The sequence below is a fragment of the Ranitomeya variabilis genome, chromosome 3 (assembly GCF_051348905.1).
Source record: "Ranitomeya variabilis isolate aRanVar5 chromosome 3, aRanVar5.hap1, whole genome shotgun sequence".
NCBI lineage: Eukaryota > Metazoa > Chordata > Amphibia > Anura > Dendrobatidae > Ranitomeya > Ranitomeya variabilis.
Window position 1 is genome coordinate 354,463,973 of NC_135234.1, and position 15,541 is coordinate 354,479,513.

The window sequence follows — 15,541 nt, forward strand, 5'->3', positions numbered from 1 at the left end:
ACCATTACAGATGTGTCTATCGTGTCAAAGTTATGAAAAACGATACACTGATGAAAGGTATGCGTGCTATCATAGTACATAGATACACAGGTTTAAAAAAAAAACCTAGGTCCAATAAGTTCCACCTTCCTCCACCAATTGTACATATTGTCTCTAAAATATCTATACCCCACAAGGTTATGTGTATTGAGGGAATCCTCCAGCCCTTTTTTTAAAAGCTGTTACAGTGTCTGCCATTACTACCTCTTGTAACATAGTACTTAAGGTTGAAGGAAGACTTTAAGTCCATGTAGTTCAACCCATAGCCTAACATGTTGATCCAGAGGAAGGCAAAAAAAAACATGCGGCAAACCCTAAACTACACACTGGGGAAAAAAATTCCTTCCCGACTGTGGTAGGGTAATGTATATTCGGCAATAGGATTACTCCACCCTAGGTGCATTACTCTACATTTACCTACATTAAACCTCATTTGCCAAGTGTTTGCCCATTCAGACATCTTATCCAGATCGTTTTGCAATATTGTAATATCAAGGTCAGATTTTAATATTCTACACAGTTTGGTGTCATCAGCAAAGACTGACACTTTACTCTTAATCCCAGCCACAAGGTCATTAACAAAAAGGTTAAAAAGAATCGGCCCTTGCACAGATCCCTGGGGTCCCCACTGCTGATTATATCCCATTTACAGAACGTACCATTTATGACGACTCTGTTTCTTGTCATTTAGCCAATTCCTTACCCATTGGCATATAGTTTCCCCCAGTCCTTGCCTCTGTAGCTTTAGTATAAGGCTATGTTCACACGCTGTGGATTTTGCTGTGGATCCGCAGCGTTTCCGCAGCTGCGGGTCAGCAGCAGTTTCCCATGCGTTTACAGTACAATGTAAACCCATGGGAAACGCAATCCGCAGTGCCCATGCTGAGGAAAAAAAATGTGCGGAAACGCAGCGGTTTACATTCCGCAGCATGTCAATTCTTTGTGTGGATTCCGCAGCAGTTTACACCTGCTCCACAATAGGAATCCGCAGGTGTAAAACCGCAGAGGAATCCGCACAAAATCCACAATAAATCCGCAGTAATTCCGCAGGAAACCCGCAGTGCCTTTTACCTGCGGTTTTCACAAATCTGCTGTGGAAAAATCCGCAGACCTCAAGAATACGTGTGCACATACCCTATGTTATGTGGAACAGTATCAAATGCCTTCGTAAAGTCCAGATAAATCACATCAGCCGCATTAGCAACATCCAGGTTTGCACTTACCTTCTCATAGAAATCCAACATGTTAGCTAGACATGACTTGAATCCGTGCTGGTTGTCATTTATATTATTCTCTGCAATATACTTCTGCAGATCATCTCTATCGACATATACCTGTAGTTCAGAACTTACCTTGGTGGTAGGATTGCATTTAAAATTTCTTCTGCTGGCTTAGTTGCATCCAAAGGGGGAGATTTCGGCTTTGGAGGGGGTGGCACAGGAGCAGATGTTATTGTTTGCTGAGGAATGGCCTTCAGAGCACGAGACTACAAAAAAAAATGACTTATAAGACTTCCCTACAGAGATACAAAGAGCTATACGGTCCCTAGTCACCTTTAGCCTTGTGTAAATTTGTCCTAGGCTGTCGTATGCGTCTGTACCGCAGTGTTTTGTCTAATGATGACTGTTATCACAGTAGGATTAATCAAGACAGTTTTATCAATAATTGCCGATAAAAAACCCCACCTCTTTCAGGGAAAGGGTTTTTACGGGCTGAAATGAAAAGTATGTATTCACTCTGTGACCTCAGAATGCTGTATCGAGATAGTGTGCAAAGCGCACACTGTCGAGATTCCCCTGTATTCGCAGCACTAGTGGGCGGTCATGTGGCCGCATGTATGTTACATGACTGCCCAACAGAGTTGAGCAAAAGGATTCTCTGGACCATAGTTTAGCAGCCAGATCCAAAGTCCGCGGAGGCCAAACCAGAACAGTGAGAACCTCCTACTACCTGAGACATCCCAGACTCTTTCCTGATTAATAGACTGGCATGACGTCACTACATTATGCCGAGATGCAAGCATAACGCTGTCCCGGCTTATGAATCAAAAAAGGAGGTGGGAGGAGGTTCTTTGCTCCAGCTGGCATGGACTACTGACGTTATCAACTCTAGCTAGTATGTTTTGCTATGTTAAGTTTCTGTCACGGGAGTACTGGGTAGACTAAGGCTGGTTACCCGGGCCCCTGTGATATCCCTCAGGCTAGGGAAACCCTGTCTGACCCTTTCCCAGAAGTCACACTAAAGGTGTGCATGTCTGGGCTGCCTGGCCTGACCCTGTCTCCTGTTTCAGCCCTAAGCTGAAACCACCACCCGCCACCCAGTGAAGAGACCACACACCAATCCCCACAGAAAGCACAGACAGGGAAAACTGAAAAACGCACCACGCCGCAGACAAACAGGAATACACTATAATGTGCACAGGGCAAAACAAATACAAATATAGGAAGGAGGAATATGACAAAGGATAATACACCACCAGATACGATATTCCTACAACAAGACCACCACACCAGACCGGAATCGCTAGGCACAAAGCACAAGCTATAATCGGCGACGCCCAAAGTCCAGCACGACTATTTAAAGGCTGTGGGCGTGACCCAGCCTCCAACCAAATTACCAGCTAGATTAACCCCGAGCAAGCTGGATAAAGTCTAGCCGACGCCACTGAGCGTGTAGTGGACATATGTGGAATTACCGCTGTCTGTGGGACGCCCTAGTGTGAACAGCGTCCGACATGACAGTTTCTGATATGTTTTCTCTAACGCACAGAATAACTTCTGTTATTTAGTGCCTCGTGGTCAGTGTGAATCGGTCAGTGAAGCTAGTGACTGAAGCATAGATATCTGCACCTGTCCAGAGTTAGATTCATGTGGGCCTACTAAGAAAAGGAGACCCTAAAATCTGAGTGGTTGCAGATTGCTAACTACACCCTAGAACTTTTTCTAATTTGGGCCCGCAGTAAGAGCTCTGGAGGAGAAGTGGCCCTCGATATAGCGAATGTTTGCAGATGACTGCCTAATAGTGACTAGAATCTTGGCCATGTACAGGGTAAAACCCCTGGTTATATGACTGTGACCAGCATCTGGGTACAAGAAGGATGACCCCTTGGGCTATTACAGTACATTAAGGAGGACCTGTCACCAAGGCAAAAGTGGCCAGATTTTGCTACTTTGAGTACTTTGCTCTTTGTTTTAAATCCATCATACAGTTCCAGAGATACTGATCTTTTTTTTTTTTTTACTTCTGCAACCATATGACAAATTAAAAAAAAGGGAAACAGCGGCAATAAAATAGGGTCAAAGCTGTCCACTCTTTCACATAGTGACAGGTCCTCTTTAATGAATTCTGATCTTGAACATTTATGACATATCCATAGCTTATGCCAGTGTTTCTCAACCTTTCCTACCTCATTAAGCTCTGAGAGATGGTTGTAAGCCACATCCAGCACCTCCCAGTAGACACCTATAGTTCCCCATAAACAGTTTAACAGCTGAAGCTTTCCCCACAGAAAGCACACTGAGGTTGTGTGCCCCCTCTCTTATAGGCAGTAAGGATGAGCGGACCCGTGGATGTTCAGGTTCGTCGGGTTTGGCTGACCTGTAGTTCAAAGTTCGGTTCGGCATCTGAACCCCTGTGCTGTAAAAGGAAGCTTGATGGGGGTAAGAGCAGGACAATTGACCTGCAAACAAATTTGGATAGGAAAATGTCTTAAAATAACAGAAAAAAAGAATAATAACCAGGAGGCGGAGATGGACGTGGCGGTGTAGGTGGAAGAGGCAGGGGAGGAGGTATCCAACACTGTTTTGTGTTTTTTTTTAGGAAACTGACTTAAAAGAACATAGAATAAAAACAAAACATAACGTAGAACCAAGAGGTGGAGATCCAAGTGGAGGAGGTGGAGGTAGACGTGGTGGTGTAAGTGGTGGAAGAGGCAGAGGAGGAGGTAGCCAACACTGTTTTTTGTCTTTTTTTTGTTCTAGTTTTATTTGTTTGTTTTTTTAGTTTTTTGACTTGGAGAGGTCCCAAAATTAATCAAATGGCAAAGAGTGTATACCAATGGCTGGGTGCGGCTGGTATAGTTGTCTAGTCAGCCAAAGGTAAGGATAAGTCCTATGGAACCCACGCCTGGTTCATTTTAATGAATGTTAGCTTCCCCAATTTGGCTGTGGACAGGCGGATATACCTGCCTGTAATCACACCCCCTGTTGTGTTAAACACACATTCCGACAGCACACTTGCCGAAGGGCAGGCCAGAACCTCCAAAGCATAAAGGCCCCGTCTCACATAGCGATTTACCAACGATCACGACCAGCGATACGACCTGGCCGTGATCGTTGGTAAGTCGCTGTGTGGTCGCTGGGGAGCTGTCACACAGACAGCTCTCTCCAGCGACCAACGATCAGGGGAACGACTTCGGCATCGTTGAAACTGTCTTCAACGATGCCGAAGTCCCCCTGCAGCACCCGGGTAACCAGGGTAAACATCGGGTTACTAAGCGCAGGGCCGCGCTTAGTAACCCGATGTTTACCCTGGTTACCAAAAAAAACAAACAGTACATACTCGCCTTTCGGTGTCCAGGTCCCTTGCCGTCTACTTCCTGCTCTGACTGAGATCCGGCCGTACAGTGAGAGCAGAGCGCAGCGGTGACGTCACTGCTGTGCTCTCACTGTACGGCCGGCAGTCAGTGAGAGCAGGAAGCAGACGGCAAGGGACCTGACGGACATCAGATGGTGAGTATGTATTGTTTGTTTTTTTTTACATTTACGCTGGTAACCAGGGTAAACATCGGGTTACTAAGCGCGGCCCTGCGCTTAGTAACCCGATGTTTACCCTGGTTACCAGTGAAGACATCGCTGGATCGCTGTCACACACACCGATTCAGCGATGTCAGCGGGGCCTCAACGACCAAAAAAAGGTCCAGGCCATTCCGACACGACCAGCGATCTCACAGCAGGGGCCTGATCGCTGGTACGTGTCACACATAGCGAGATCGCTACTGAGGTCGCTGTTGCGTCACAAAACTTGTGACTCAGCAGCGATCTCGCTAGCGATCTCGCTATGTGAGACGGGGCCTTTAGGGGCAAGCTCAGGCCAATTTGGAGACCCAGAAGTTAAATGGGACAAACCCATCAGATAGTACGTGGAGACATATGGACAAGTACTCTTCCACCATGTTGTTGTAACGCTGCCTCCTGCTAATATGGACCATATCAGATGCTGGTGCCAGATGTTGTGACATGCTGATAAAGTTTTGCAACATTTCGGCCATGCTCACCATGCCTTCTGAGGTCTAGCGGTGACACAGCTGCTTTAGCAACGTCATCCTCCTGTGCCTTGTTCTTACACTGAGCCCCTGCTGTCAGATGGGAACTGGTTATCAAACATATGGGGGAACCCATGCAGTTTTTTTTTTATTATTATTTACAGAGCGGGAGGCGGCTGATAAATACTCCCATCAGCTGCTCCTGCTCTCACTGTTATTAGCAGCAGGCGGCAGCAGATGGGAGCAGTAGTCCCATCGGCTGACACCAGTTACCGGAGGTGAACTTTATACCTCCGATCACAGCTGCGTGCTCGCGCTGTCTTTTCAGAGTGTGGGAACCGCGGCTCTCTGACCAGTGGTGATGATTTCACTGGCGATCAGAAGCGGTGTTTGCCGCGCTGTCATGCTCAAGTGAATGGGGTATGGGTTCGGTTCCGGGTACTGTTCTGGTACTTGAACCCAAACCTTTTGGAACCCGTCGAACCCGAAAATTAAGGTGTCCGCCCATCCCTACTCATCTGTCTGCTGCTTGATACCAGTCCACAGCTGCTGCATGTTTTGGGATTTTTCCCCCAAACAGATGAGTTTCAGAAGAGCCAGCTGTCATTTCCTCTTGGCTGTGCTGAGTAAGTCCAGGTCTTACTGTGATGGGATGAGGAAGAGGAGTAGACAACCTGGACAGAAAACTGTCCAGCAATCCTCGGTTGTGATAGGACATGCACTATAACGTCTTCTGCCTCTGTCCCAGCAGCCACTAAATTTACCCAGTGAGCAGTTAGGGAGATGTAACCCTGACCGTACTTACAGGTTCAGGTATCAGTGGTTGTGTGGTCCTTGCCACTAATGGTATTGTGCAGTGCATAATTTATATGCTGCTGCAACCCCCCAACCTACTGTGTCCTTCCCGACCATCCTGTAGAATGTAAGCCTGCAAGGGCAGGGTCATCTCCCCTCTGTATCAGTCTACTATTGCTAGTCTGTTTACTGTAATTTGTATGTAACCCCTTCTCATGCACAGCACCATGGAATCAATGGTGCTATATAAATAAATAATAATATGGTCCACAACATGTATGTGCAGGGCAGGGATGGACTGCCTGGAAAAGTAGTGGTGGCTGGGAACAATGTACTGCGGGACAGGCACTGCCATAAGTTTTTGAAAACTGTCACTGGAATGGCAACATTTCAACAGAAAGGAATTTGGAAATGATGTCATTCAGGACCATGGATTTTGGGTGAGTATGGGGATATTTCCCCTTTCTCTTAAGGCTTTGGAGGATGGAGCTGAATACTTCCATTAGACATGCCCCCTGACGAAGGCTCTTGACGAAACGCGCGTTGGGGTGACGTGGTCTGTGTCGACGGCTCCCTTGTCTACGCCCTAGGTGGTCTCCTATGTATCTATTTAGGTATGCGAGGTTCTAATACTATACTTAAATCCAGTACTTTCTCTTTGTGATATAATGCTATACAGCCTCCTATGTTATTATTGGTGGTCCTCTGAGACCACATAGGCTAATTCTATATTATTGTAAGTATTGGTATACTATGCAGGAGTACCTTACCTTTATTACTTCTATGGGTAATTATTATTATGATATCTGTATTTGACGATATAATCAAAATATTGTTAGCCGTTGGCCTCTCCATGTCCCACGTTTCCTTTTAGATTGCACATATGCCACGTGGGTGTACCCACTGTTATACCTGTTAAGTGTATTTATAATAAAGTTTTTTCTATTTTTACTATACCCCCGGCCTATTTGATTGTTGTTTTCTTCTCTTTGTTGATTTATGTTTTTTGCGATTTGGCCCATTATTAGTCCATCCTGCTTTGCGGCAATTAGAATGATTTATCATATTTTTATACTAAGGTTTCATTTATTATTTCTTTGAAATGCTGCTAAGGTATTTATTGGGATATTTCTTTTTCTTTCTCTTTCTTTTTCCATTAGACTGTGTGCAGATGCTCGGTGACACTGCTGGTGTTGGTGCTGTCACATCCTCTCTTTGTGGGGAGGCAGGTGGCCTTGTTTATTATGAGCGGGAGGAAGAGGCCGAGACTGCAGTAGAAGAGAGAGCAGGAGGAGGCTTAAATTTGTTATGCTTTTTAAGGTGTGTACTCCACAGTTCCTCGTGCTTAGAATTCAGATGCCTCATCATGCAGGTGGTGCCCAGGATCAGAACATTTATGCCTGGCTTCAGTGTCACTGGGTTACCGCGACAGTGTGGAGCCAGAAGACCCCATCATCTGATTGCTCCTACTCCGGCCCTGAGAAGGACTTCTCCTTCATTTTAAATGTGTTTATTCCTTCTGGCAGAACAGGGGTTAGTCAGCCATGTTCGAAATCCCTGTGCTCACAGCAGAGATAGGTAAGCCACTCCTTTCCCCTTTATAATCTGGGATCTGTTCTTTGTCAGAACAAGCATTTGCTGCATGGCTAACGGAGGGTAGAGGAGTTCATATGAAAAGGAGTGTTGGAGGAGTTATCAGTGACTGTTGCTTGGTTTGTACGTGTGGTAATTCCCTATCCTTCTCTATTTTGGTTTATTCCCCTACCGCCATGCCCCAATGCATTCCTCTGCTATATGTGAGTGAATAATTTGTATGCCTGGAGTTTTCTGTTAACCCTTGTTTGTATTGCCTTGTTTGTCGGGTTGGTGTACTATGGTGCACAGTAGCTCCCCTCTTTGGCTGCTTTCACACATCAGGTTTTTTCCCGTCAGGCTTAATCCGGCGGTGCAACAGATCGACGAATCCGTTGTAAATTGTGAAAAACTGATGCGACGGATCCATTTTTCCTCCGGATCCGGCCAAAAAACTGATCCGTTGCATCAGTTTTTCATCAGTTTTGCCCGTTTTCTTATCCGTTTTACGATGGATTACGACGGATCTCGTTTTTAAAAAATGCCCATGGGAGGCTCCCAAACGTGATTGGCTACTGAAAACCTATATATACAGTGTTCCTACAGCCCATCTTTGACAGGTTGAAGAGCAAGTGGCGAAGATGGAAGGCGTGATGGAAATACTCTGAATATTGCTATGGATTTTACTTTTGAGGCGAATCGTTTGAAAGTGATTGTTCTGGAGAAGGAGCGAGAGAGACAGCGCATCATGCGTCCGCGCCGATGTTTTTGGATCCACCTAATCACAGCACAAAGAATGATGCGTGGGGTGGTATTCTACTTTATACATGGAGTTACGAGGAAACCCCGAGAAATTTTTCAGCTACGTGCATATGAAAGCAGAGAACTTCGACTTGTTGGTGGAACGGATTGGACGCCTCATCGCAAGAAGTGATACATATTGCCGCTTCTCAGCGTCTGATAGTGACTCTTAGGTAAGCCATTTTTATTGTATCTCCTACTGTTAAAGCACACTTATAACTGTAATGTTGTTGCTGGTATTTTTTAATAAAAATTTTTATTGCATCTCCTACTGTTAAAGCTGACTTATAACATGAATGTTATTGATGGTATTCTGTACTAATTTTTTTTATTTTTTTATTTTTTCACAGATTCCTTGCAATTGGAGAATCCCTTTCGTCACTCCATTTTCAGTTTAGACTTGGAATTTCCACCATATCGGGAATTGTGAAGAACACCTGCCGTGCATTGTGGGACTCTTTACATTGTGAATTTATACCACATCCCACAACGGAGAGTTGGCTGGAAATAGCAGAAAAATTCCAACAAATTTGTTAGTTTCCCAATTGCTTGGGTGCAGTGGATGGGAAACATATCCGCATCGTCAAACCTGCTGCATCTGGATTTCTCCATTGGGCTTATGGCCATCGCATACGCAGAATACAACTTTATAGCGGTCGTTATTGGGGCCTATGGCCGCTCCAATGATTCCCAAGTTTTTAAAGTGTCTGCAATTGGGCATCATCTCTATGGAAACCCCTTCCAATTTCCACCCCCAAGACCGCTGCCTGAAACCTCTGGACCATCAATGCCGTTTGTATGTGTTGGAGATGAAGCGTTCCAACTCCCGGAACACCTGCTTAAGCCATACTCAAGTAGTGGATTGACGCCAACTAAAATAGTTTTTAATTACCGCCTAACATGAGCACGAAGAATGGTGGAGTGCACTTTTCGGGATTCTAACAGCCAAATGGTGAGTTCTGTTGACCGCTATAAACCTGAAGGCTGACACTGTTGACGAGGTGGTGAAAGCTTGTGTGGTCCTGCACAATTTCGTAATATGCACAGAACAGATTGTTATTGATGACCACTTTGAAGAAACCACCTTGGTTTGATTATCATAACATTACTTTTAGAAGTTCTGTGTCAGTTTCCAGAATGAGGGACAAATTTGATGAATGCTTTATTTCACCTCAAGGAAGAGTACACTGGCAGGATGATAGAGTTTGAAAAATTACTCTTGACCCTCGTTACCCAAAGTATTGGACCTGGTAGGCTGTGGCTGGCTGGCTGGCTGGCCTGGCTGCTGGCAGGCTGTTTTCAGCTCTGGTGGCAGGTTTCAGCACTGGCAGCAGGTCTGTCTTGATTGCTTGCTGGCTGGTAAATGGATGAGCCCTATTAGCAGGCTTTATATACATCTTTCTTAATTGGGGGCTGGACAGTTGTATCTGAGAAATCAATATTTTGTGGAATAACCATGATTTTTAATCACAGCTTTCTTGCATCTTGGCATGCTTTCCACCAGTCTTTCACACTGCTTTTGGGTGACCTCATACCACTCCTGGTACAAAAATGTAAGCAGTTCTTCTTTGTTTGATGGCTTGTGACTATCCATCTTCCTCTTGATTACATTCCAGAGGTTTTCAATGGGGTTCAGGTCTGGAGATTGGGCTGCTCATGACAGGGATTTGAAGTGGTGGTCCTTCATCCACACCTTGATTGACCTAGCTGTGTGGCATGACACATTGTCCTGCTGGAAAAACCAGTCCTCAGAGTTGGGGAACATTACCTGAGCAGAACGAATCAACTGTTTTTCCAAGATAACCTTGTATGTGGCTTGATTGATGCGTCCTTCGCAAAGATTAACCTGCCCAATTCCAGCCTTGCTGAAGTATCCCCAGATCATCACCGATCCTCCACCAAATTTCACAGTTGGTGCAAGACACTGTGTCTTGTACCCCTCTCCAGGTCTCCGTTTAACCATTAGACGACCAGGTGTTGGGCAAAGCTGAAAATTAGACTCATCGGAGATGGCTACATTACTCCAGTCCTCTATGGTCCAATCCTTATGGTCTTTGGCAAACTTCAACCTGCCTCTCCTTTGCTTCTCATTGATGAAAGGCTATTTTCTAGCTTTACATGACTTGAGTCCTGCCTCCAGGAGCCTGTTATGAACTGTTCTTGCCGTGCACTTCACCCCAGCTACCATTTGCCGTTCCTTTTGTAGGTCACTTGATGTCATTCGGCGGTTGCTGAGTGACATTCGAATAAGATGACGGTCATCCCAGTCAGTGGAGAGTCGTTTTCGCCCTCTGCCGGTCTGTAGCTTTGTTGTCCCCAATGTCTGCTGCTTGTTGTAATGGACTGCCGTCTTCGAAATTTTAGGGATGGAGGCAACATGACGCTCACTGTGTCCCTCTGCTAGTAAAGCCAGAATTGAGCCCTTCTTTTCCTCACTCAAGACTTTTCTCTTCAACTCCTTTGGCATGGTTAAAAGTTAGTTTTTCATTCCTATTACCTTTCGGATATTACTAGCACTTGTTTTGCCATTCAGCTTGTCTTATTGCAAGAGGATTGTGAACACCACAGCAGGGGTTTTTTAGGGTATGTGCACACGTTGCGGATTCTCTGCGGATCCGCAGCGTTTTTTGAGGTGCAGAAACGCTGCAGATCCGCAATTGATTTACAGTACAATGTAAATCAATGAGAAAAAAAAATGCTGTGCACACTTTGCGGAAAATCCGCTGCGGTTTAAAAGAAGTAGCATGTCACTTCTTTTTTGTGAATCTGCAGCGTTTTTGTACCCATTCCATTATAGAAAACTGCAGGAGTAAAAACCGCAGCAAATCCGCAAGAAAACCGCAGCAAAAACGCACAAAAAAACGCTGCGGAACCACACAAAAAAACGCAGGTGTGTTTTCTGCCAGGAGAGACAGAATCCGCACCAGAAAGTTCTAAGCCTAATCCGCAACGTGTGCACATAGCCTGAGGATATGTGCACACGTCAGGATTTCTTGCAGAAATTTTCCTGACAAAAATCCGGAAATTTCTGCCAGAAATCCGCATGTGTTTTTTTGCACGTTTTTGACGCGTTTTTTTTTTTTTTGCGGAAAACTTGCGGATTTTTTGCGTTTTTCTCCTGACAACTCCAAAATCAATGGAAATCCGCAAAAAGAATGAACAAGTTCATTCTTTTTGCAGATTGCGTTTTTTTGCGGAAAAAAACGCAACATCTGCACAAAAATTGCGGAATGCATTCTAAATGATAGGATGCATAATGTAAGCATTTTTTGTGCAGAATTATAGCGTTTTTATCGGGGAAAAAAAACGCTAAAATTCCTGAAGAAATCCTGACGTGTGCGCATACCCTTATACTTTCCTTCGTCAAATAAGATTTGGTTCAGGTGATCACCTAATCAGAAGCACATTAAGTAGAATGAGGTATTCTCTGGTTGGAATTCAACTGACACTGGAATGGAACGGCTGTCAGACATGTAGAGAAGCTGATTTTTATAAAACTGTGCAGTGATCTCTTAAATTTTTGCCAGAGCTGTACATGTACAGTAAGCTACACACACAAAGCACTCATTATATATCTCACTCACATATTTATATCTATCTTTCTGTATTTATCTATGACTATGGGTTCCAGTACAATCTATATGCCGATGACACTCAGATCTACCTCTCTGGCCCAGATGTCACCTCTCTGCTCTCCAGAATCCCAGAGTGTCTATCAGCCATATCCTCCTTCTCCTCAAACTCAATGTGGACAAAACCAAACTAATTATTTTTCCTCCATCTCACACATCTTTCCTACCTGATCTATCTATCACAATAAATGAATTCACACTTTCCCCTGTCCCTGTAATTCGGTGCCTCGGAGTAACCTTCGACTCTGCCCTGTCCTTTAAACCGCACATCCAAGCTCTCGCCACCTCCTGTTGCCTCCAGCTCAAAAATATTTCCAGAATCCGTCCTTTCCTCAACCCTCACGCTACCAAAATGCTTGTGCATGCCCTAATCATCTCCCGCCTCGACTACTGCAACATCCTCCTCTGTGGCCGACCTTCTAACACTCTCGCACCCCTCCAGTCCATCCTTAACTCTGCTGCCCGACTAATTAATATCTCTCCTCGCTACACTCCTGCTTCCCCTCATTGCAAATCCCTTCACTGGCTCCCAATTTCACAGCGTATCCAGTTTAAACTACTAACACTGACCTACAAAGCCATCCATAACATTTCTCCTCCATATATTTCCGAACTAATCTCTCACTATCTTCCCTCACGTAATATCCGGTCTTCCCAAGACCTCCTTCTCTCCTCCACGCTTATTCGCTCCTCACCCAATCGCCTCCAAGACTTCTCCCGAATATCCCCCATCCTCTGTAATTCTGTGCCCCTACACTTCCGGTTATCCACCACATTTGGATCCTTCAAAAGAAACCTGAAAACCGGCACAGGGCTTACAATATCCTGTAAAGGAGCCATACATGTCCAGAACGCCTTTATAGAAAGCCTTGGTGATGTGACCACTTCGCTGCCCTGCAACCAACTGTAGCTAATGTTTCTGTGTCCTGCACAAGTGGGTGGCACCACGCACCTTGCCATGCCTACTGTTGTATGGAGCTTTACAAAGAGACTGCAGTTACCAGTGGGCTGTCATGTAACATGTCACTGGCCACTCACCCAGGGGCGTATCTATAGCGGGGGCAAAGGCTGCTGTTGCATCAGGGCCTTGGAACCTAGAGGGGATTAAAAAAGGTCCCTTTCATCCATATGAGAAGATCAATACTAATAAACACCCATTATTGTTGGGGTCCATATGAGATCAGTGCTAATAAATACGCGTTATTATCGAGGGTCCTTTTGGACATTCTACATTGGGGGTCAGGGACCCATATGCGATTAGTACTAATAAATATGGGCTATTACCGGGGTCCTTTTGGAGATTTTGCATTGGGGGCAGGGACCTATATGAGATCGGTACTAATAAATACGCGTTATTGCCGGGGTCCTGTTGGAGATTTTGCATTGCAGCTGTTACCCCACTCATCACCCCCAACCCTGATGTTCCTGTAATTGATCACTATAGTCGCCTCCCTGCTCCCTCAGTGGCCATCTTTCCCCTCAGTTAGGGGCGCCGGGGTCACTTACTTTCGGTGACTTCCTCTCTGTGTTTCTGCTGATGAGCACCGGGTTGTCATACTTCAGGAGGGAATCTGCTGGGGGAATCATGGCGACCAGAGTGGAGAGCTGGGGTCACACAGAGCGATCACTGTCTCTATGTACAGCCGTCTCCAAGACAACAGGACGCCTTCCACCAGGCACGCACTGAGCATGCGCCCGTTTGTCCCTAGGAGACGCGGCAGTTATAGTGCCTTCCAAGTTACAGCCATATTTTAGAACAATACAGTGACCTGCAGCTATTCTCATTCAGGCCATATAACTAACTTACCACCGACGTTTAGGCTGAAGGCGGGGGTGTAACGTATAAGCCGTGGTTGGCAAGCCATAGACGTGCGCCATTCACAACATGACGGAATCCTTACTCCTATTGGCTTAGAGCACAGTGCGGCCTCTGGTGCCCACGTGACGTATTTGAAGGCAGCCATTGGTTGTGCGCTGGCGGCGCCTGAGTTTGAATGTGTTCTGTTGGTTTCCGGTTTTGCTGAACGGCTCGGTAAGGTGAGATCCCGGGGTTAGCGGGTGATATACACAGTACGGGGCTCGGAAGCACATAACGTCGTCTTGTGCCCGTTATTTCGGTCTTGACTGGACGTCCAGTATGGTCGCGCCCCATACTCGCCCCGGGGCTGGCCTATGCTGGTGCAGGAGGCACGGGGCCGTGTAACGCTCAGCTCTCTTGTGCGCCTCCCCCGGCTGTGTGCAGCCCCCCCCCCGTGCTGTGTGCAGCCCCCCCCGTGCTGTGTGCAGCCCCCCCCCGTGCTGTGTGCAGCCCCCCCCCGTGCTGTGTGCAGCCCCCCCCCGTGCTGTGTGCAGCCCCCCCCCCCGTGCTGTGTGCAGCCCCCCCCCGTGCTGTGTGCAGCCCCCCCCCGTGCTGTGTGCAGCCCCCCCCCGTGCTGTGTGCAGCCCCCCCCGTGCTGTGTGCAGCCCCCCCCGTGCTGTGTGCAGCCCCCCCCGTGCTGTGTGCAGCCCCCCCCCCCGTGCTGTGTGCAGCCCCCCCCCGTGCTGTGTGCAGCCCCCCCCCCCGTGCTGTGTGCAGCCCCCCCCCCGTGCTGTATGCAGCCCCCCCGTGCTGTGTGCAGCCCCCCCCGTGCTGTGTGCAGCCCCCCCCGTGCTGTGTGCAGCCCCCCCCCGTGCTGTGTGCAGCCCCCCCCCGTGCTGTGTGCAGCCCCCCCCCGTGCTGTGTGCAGCCCCCCCCCGTGCTGTGTGCAGCCCCCCCCCCGTGCTGTGTGCAGCCCCCCCCGTGCTGTGTGCAGCCCCCCCCGTGCTGTGTGCAGCCCCCCCCCGTGCTGTGTGCAGCCCCCCCCCGTGCTGTGTGCAGCCCCCCCCCCGTGCTGTGTGCAGCCCCCCCCCCGTGCTGTGTGCAGCCCCCCCCCCGTGCTGTGTGCAGCCCCCCCCCCGTGCTGTGTGCAGCCCCCCCCCGTGCTGTGTGCAGCCCCCCCCCGTGCTGTGTGCAGCCCCCCCCCGTGCTGTGTGCAGCCCCCCCCCGTGCTGTGTGCAGCCCCCCCCCGTGCTGTGTGCAGCCCCCCCCGTGCTGTGTGCAGCCCCCCCCCCCGTGCTGTGTGCAGCCCCCCCCCGTGCTGTGTGCAGCCCCCCCCGTGCTGTGTGCAGCCCCCCCCCCGTGCGGTGTGCAGCCCCCCCCCGTGCGGTGTGCAGCCCCCCCCCCGTGCGGTGTGCAGCCCCCCCCCGTGCGGTGTGCAGCCCCCCCCCCCCCCCCCCCGTGCGGTGTGCAGCCCCCCCCCCGTGCGGTGTGCAGCCCCCCCCCGTGCGGTGTGCAGCCCCCCCCCCCCGTGCGGTGTGCAGCCCCCCCCCGTGCGGTGTGCAGCCCCCCCCCCGTGCGATGTGCAGCCCCCCCCCCCGTGCGGTGTGCAGCCCCCCCCCGTGCGGTGTGCAGCCCCCCCCC

The 15,541-nt window shown here is 48.3% G+C and overlaps 2 protein-coding genes across 3 annotated transcripts in view; one reads left to right on the forward strand and one right to left on the reverse strand.

Annotated features, from left to right (window-relative positions):
- DNALI1 (dynein axonemal light intermediate chain 1) overlaps positions 1–14,038 on the reverse strand; it is a 48,117-nt gene extending 34,079 nt beyond the window's left edge. Inside the window, exons 1-3 of the mRNA XM_077295895.1 lie at positions 13,910–14,038; positions 13,609–13,807; positions 1,392–1,525 (exon numbers count right to left, since the gene is read on the reverse strand). Of these exons, the coding sequence (XP_077152010.1) occupies positions 1,392–1,525; positions 13,609–13,689 (215 nt within the window). The 5' untranslated portion in view covers positions 13,690–13,807; positions 13,910–14,038. The remainder of the gene's footprint in view (positions 1–1,391; positions 1,526–13,608; positions 13,808–13,909) is intronic.
- Positions 13,788–15,541, forward strand: part of CDCA8 (cell division cycle associated 8) — a 59,968-nt gene continuing 58,214 nt past the window's right edge. The window contains exon 1 of one of the 2 annotated variants that reach the window (XM_077295893.1): positions 13,788–14,139. The gene's annotated coding sequence lies outside the window, so the exon portion shown is untranslated. The remainder of the gene's footprint in view (positions 14,140–15,541) is intronic. The other variant, XM_077295894.1, reaches the window with a different exon arrangement.